General features: G+C 40.7%; 1 protein-coding gene across 1 annotated transcript; it reads left to right on the forward strand.

Moving 5' to 3' along the window:
• Positions 1-288: 288 nt before the first annotated feature.
• Positions 289-3,108, forward strand: RPL7 (ribosomal protein L7). The gene is made up of 7 exons (XM_006202413.4): positions 289-432; positions 970-1,096; positions 1,371-1,537; positions 2,059-2,196; positions 2,316-2,425; positions 2,547-2,756; positions 3,040-3,108. Exons 1-6 carry the CDS (start codon positions 419-421, stop codon positions 2,753-2,755), a joined length of 765 nt encoding a protein of 254 aa, XP_006202475.2. The 5' UTR covers positions 289-418; the 3' UTR covers position 2,756; positions 3,040-3,108.
• The last annotated feature ends 1,502 nt before the right edge of the window (positions 3,109-4,610 follow it).

Raw genomic sequence — 4,610 nt, forward strand, 5'->3', positions numbered from 1 at the left:
GGTCAAGAATTGCGCTCCCGCCAGGCGGGCAAGGAAAGTGATGCATGCCGGGATTTGTAGTTCGCGCCCCAGCGGCGTGTTACTTGCCTATATCACTGGGTAGAATTCGAGCCCTACGCTGTCAACGCAGCCAAGGGATTAGGACCCCGAATAGTCAAGGCGTCAGCACTCTTTGCTTTCATCATATTGATTAAAGAGTCTAACCAATGTACTCATTTTTGTGATACAAATTTTACCCGAAACTTGATCGTAAGAGGCTGAATCAGGCAGTTCTTAACTCTGCATCTGCAAGGCTAGTTCTCAGTTCTGAGTTCTTTTCTGGCTTATCCCGGGACACCTATAAGTCGTGGGGCTTCACGCTAGCCGTCTTTAAGTGGACAGCGCGCATGCGCCGACTTCCTCTTTCCCGGCTGGAACCATGGAGGGTGCAGAGTAAGTTTCTCTTCGTCTTCTGAAGAATCCTTCTCCATCCCTGAAACCAGAGGCTTTTTGTTGCACTTTCCCCCGCTCCCACTATAGCCAGTACTTTTGCCAACTTATCTGTGTGTTTGTGACGTTTTGTGACACTAGTGGTAGTCCCAGGTTAAGATGGAATTCAGGCGGCCTTGGGGCAAAGGCTTTGGAGATACGGCAACACGGTGTGAGTTGAGTCTGTGCGGGACCGGCCGGTTGTCCAGTCCACCTTCTTTTAAGGGAGGCTCAGAACCCCTGAATTGGCTGGCATTTGCCCCAGGCGTCCTTGCCATCGGGCGTTTGCTTACAGCATGTGGAGCTGGAGGCTTGAACCAGGGTGGTAGTTGAAGTTTTGTTTTCGAGACTCTTAAGCCTCTTAGACTCAGACTCGCTGATTGTCTAGGGATCAGTGTGTTGCAGCAGTCTTTTAGTCTGTACTCTTCGCTGTTGATATTTTTGTTGTGGGAGCCCGGGACTGATCGTAGGTAAAATGTGATTATCTTTGACTCGTTTAAGGAAAGTGGTCCCTGCTAAAGAGAAGAAAAAGAAGGTTCCTGCTGTACCAGAAACCCTTAAGAAAAAGCGGAAGAATTTCGCAGAGCTTAAGATCAAGCGCCTGAGAAAGAAGTTTGCCCAAAAGATGGTAAGTAAATTTTAAGGGACGTAGAAGAAGGGGCCCTGTAGTTGAAATGAGGTGGGTGTTCTGAACAAGACTTGCTTACTTCAGCTGCTGTACCTGTGAGCTTGGTTTTAGTACAACCTTTTCAAATGAAGGTAGTATCTTTCTCTTGGAAGGTTAGTGCTTGCTGTGGTGAGAAAAACAAGTTTCAAGGGAAGCGTTTTTCTCTTAAAGAAGTGGTATTGCTAATTGTGTTTGTGAGCTAAAAAGCAGATGAATAACTAATGTTGGTTTTCAGCTTCGAAAGGCGAGGAGGAAGCTCATCTACGAAAAAGCTAAGCACTATCATAAGGAATACAGGCAGATGTACAGAACCGAGATTCGAATGGCCAGGATGGCAAGGAAAGCCGGCAACTTCTACGTACCTGCAGAACCCAAGTTGGCATTTGTCATCAGAATCAGAGGGTGAGTTCAGTTTTTACTGCGTTCTGATTTTAAAGAGAAAGCTACACGATCCCAGCAAAAGTTTGCATTACTTGTTGAGGCCTTGGTTCTGAAACATTGGAATAAAGATATTTTGGGAATAACTAGAACAAAGGGGAGTTACTTTAATGGTTGTAAGCCCTGTGCCCAAAGCCTCTCCATTCTCTGAACACTTGAGTTCAGTGTCCTGGGGATTAACTTCAAAAGTAGTTAAAATGTTGCCTTAGAAGTGCTATAGCAAATGTATATAATACTAGGAAGTAGTAAGAGGGTCAGGAAAAGTTTTAAATGTCAAAGGTGTGTGTCAGAAGACAGTTTACTTACAGGAGAGGCAAGTTGGGAGAGGTGATAGAATATAACTAAAGGGAAAATTGGTCTCAGTAACAGGAGAGGATTCCTATTCGGTCGGACTCCTGTTGCCCAAAATTACAACGGTTAGTTTCCTTCTTTAATAAGTAAAAATGCTGATAAAAGCTAAACGAATTTGTCTTTTTCCACTGCAGTATCAATGGTGTGAGCCCAAAGGTTCGAAAGGTGTTGCAGCTTCTTCGCCTCCGTCAGATCTTCAATGGCACGTTTGTCAAGCTCAACAAGGCTTCAATTAACATGCTGAGAATTGTGGAACCATATATTGCATGGGGGTAGGTATCCTTTTGACTTCTGTTTGGTAAATTGGCTACATTAGCAAGATGAACTTTAGGTGTTTTGATAGTCTTTGATGGTATTGTTTGCTCATCTATGTCTTGTTTTTCGTGTTTAGGTACCCAAACCTGAAGTCAGTAAATGAACTGATCTACAAGCGTGGTTATGGCAAAATCAAGAAGAAGCGAATTGCCCTGACAGATAACGCTTTGATTGCTCGATCTCTTGGTAGGTTCTGCCTCTTTGGGGAAAAGTTGTTACTGTTATTAATTATAAAAATTATCCTATCAGTCAAAGGATATTAAGTCTCCAAAAATTTAATAACTTTAATAACCTTGAAAATGTTCAGGTAAATATGGCATCATCTGCATGGAGGATCTGATTCATGAGATCTATACTGTTGGCAAACGTTTCAAAGAAGCAAACAACTTCCTGTGGCCCTTCAAATTGTCTTCTCCACGAGGTGGAATGAAGAAAAAGACCACCCATTATGTAGAAGGTGGAGATGCTGGCAACAGGGAAGACCAAATCAACAGGCTTATTAGAAGGATGAACTAAGGTGAGCAACTACCTCCTGAGAGAAGTTCACTTAATAGTGGAGTGAAGTACCTTAAATGCCAATAAGAGTTTGGTTGAGTTCTAAGCAGTATTTTAGAGGGAGAAAACAACCATCTTATGATTGCAGTTGGTTTGGTTTCTCCTGGGGACATTTGTGGCAGGAAGAAAAATTTTTTTTTCTACTTAAAAATGGAAACTGAATGGGTACTTCTGTAACTTCCTGATTTATGTTAATTCTTAGTTTTTAAGGTGTTTCTTTTAATGGGTTTTTTTTTTCTTTTCAGGTATCTACCATGATTGTTTTTGTAATCTGGTCAGTTAATTAATAAACAGTGACTGCTTTCAAACTGAAATGTTGGTGACTGATACCTTTTCTCTGCTGTCCCTTAACTATTGTGGCAAATCTTGGTGTGACAAAATTAAGGCAGATCAACAGCTTGTTGCATGCAAAATTTAGGGTCCAGTTTGCGTCTTATGAAAACCATTCCTTGGGTTTATTAAAGACTTGTCTGTACAAAAAGATCCTAACTTTTCACTTTTGAATTGTGAGTTGGCCAAAATGGGTCGATTCTAAGAAAGCCGATTTCACAGCCCTTTGTGCATAATTTATAGGTAAGGTGATAAAGGTTCAGTTTGTGAATAAAATTATGTTGCTGAAATTCCATTTTCTCCGGCTTTGGCTTGCCTATAAAGTAGCCTATAAGTGTATCATTTTCTTTCTGCATTTTACTTTTATGTTCTTGTTTTGCATCGTCTACCCATATTTAGGTGAATTTTTAGTAATTCCATTACATATTGTGTACATCATGAAGGAAAAAACTGAAATTTGTGCCCACGGATACAATGTCTTTTGGAACATCTGAAGTATTCCTAATGAAACTAGTGAGCAAAAACTTGAAAGGGAGAGTTGGCATTTTATAAATAACGTTCCTCTGTATTTTTATGGATGATCCCACCTAGACTAGTAAACCAGAGGTTTTAAGTGTAGAGTGTAACCTGAAGTACATATGATAACAGTGAAATTTGCGGTTGTCGTTCATTGTGCCAAGGGTATGATGCAGTAGGAAGCAGATGCCCTCGTCTCTTGACACTATTGCACCAGGATCATTACTTTTTAGTATTTGAAAGTTGTTGAACAAATATATTTAAGAATTTGTTAAATTCTTGGGTCTCAAAGTCTGTTTCTCTGCATTAGTGAGTTTAGGGTCAACAGATCCTGGAGGGAAATCAAGAAGGTTATTTGTAAAAGTGTTAACATGTATACAGGAGTGTGCCAGTGTTTTGCAAGAAATGTAATGCTTTGGTAAACAGTTGGATCAGTGTATTTAAAAAATTGTACATTAACTTCTAGGTGGAGCCTGAAAGTCTTAAGTTTGAAGTGACCTGTTTTGTTTTACTGCTTTGGTAGGTAAATACAGAGTACAGTCCCCAGTTTTTGTACACTCAGTATCCTGAAAAGTAGAAGTGGCTCGGAAGAAAATACCTGATTACTGTAATGACGTCATACAGGTGGCATAGTGCTACTACCTAGGCGTGTGTGGGTGGGGGAGGCACTAAATGGAGGATTTGGGGAAGTAATAGAAATGACATTGTATATATATGATGGTGGTATTTAACAATGCTGTTTTTTTTAATTAGGTTTTAGAGCAGTTTAAGGTTCAAGCAAAGTTTTGAGTGGAAACTACAGCGTTCTCATATACTCTCCTGTCCCCGAACAGCCACAGTCTCCCCTACTATCAACATTAAGTGACACAATTGTTGCAGTCTGTGAATTGACACATTAATTCATTCAATCACCGGAAGTAGAGTTCTTGAAGCTGGTGATGGATAGAAGATTCTGTAGGTGTATATAGGA

Source organism: Vicugna pacos, chromosome 29 (genome assembly GCF_048564905.1).
Source record: "Vicugna pacos chromosome 29, VicPac4, whole genome shotgun sequence".
Lineage (NCBI taxonomy): Eukaryota > Metazoa > Chordata > Mammalia > Artiodactyla > Camelidae > Vicugna > Vicugna pacos.

Bases quoted from the DNA above. Each gene is read 5' to 3' on its own strand.
- RPL7 (XM_006202413.4), top strand. The intron at 1,097-1,370 runs GTAAGTAAATTT...GTTGGTTTTCAG, and splicing joins AGAAGTTTGCCCAAAAGATG to CTTCGAAAGGCGAGGAGGAA. The intron at 2,197-2,315 runs GTAGGTATCCTT...TTTCGTGTTTAG, and splicing joins GAACCATATATTGCATGGGG to GTACCCAAACCTGAAGTCAG.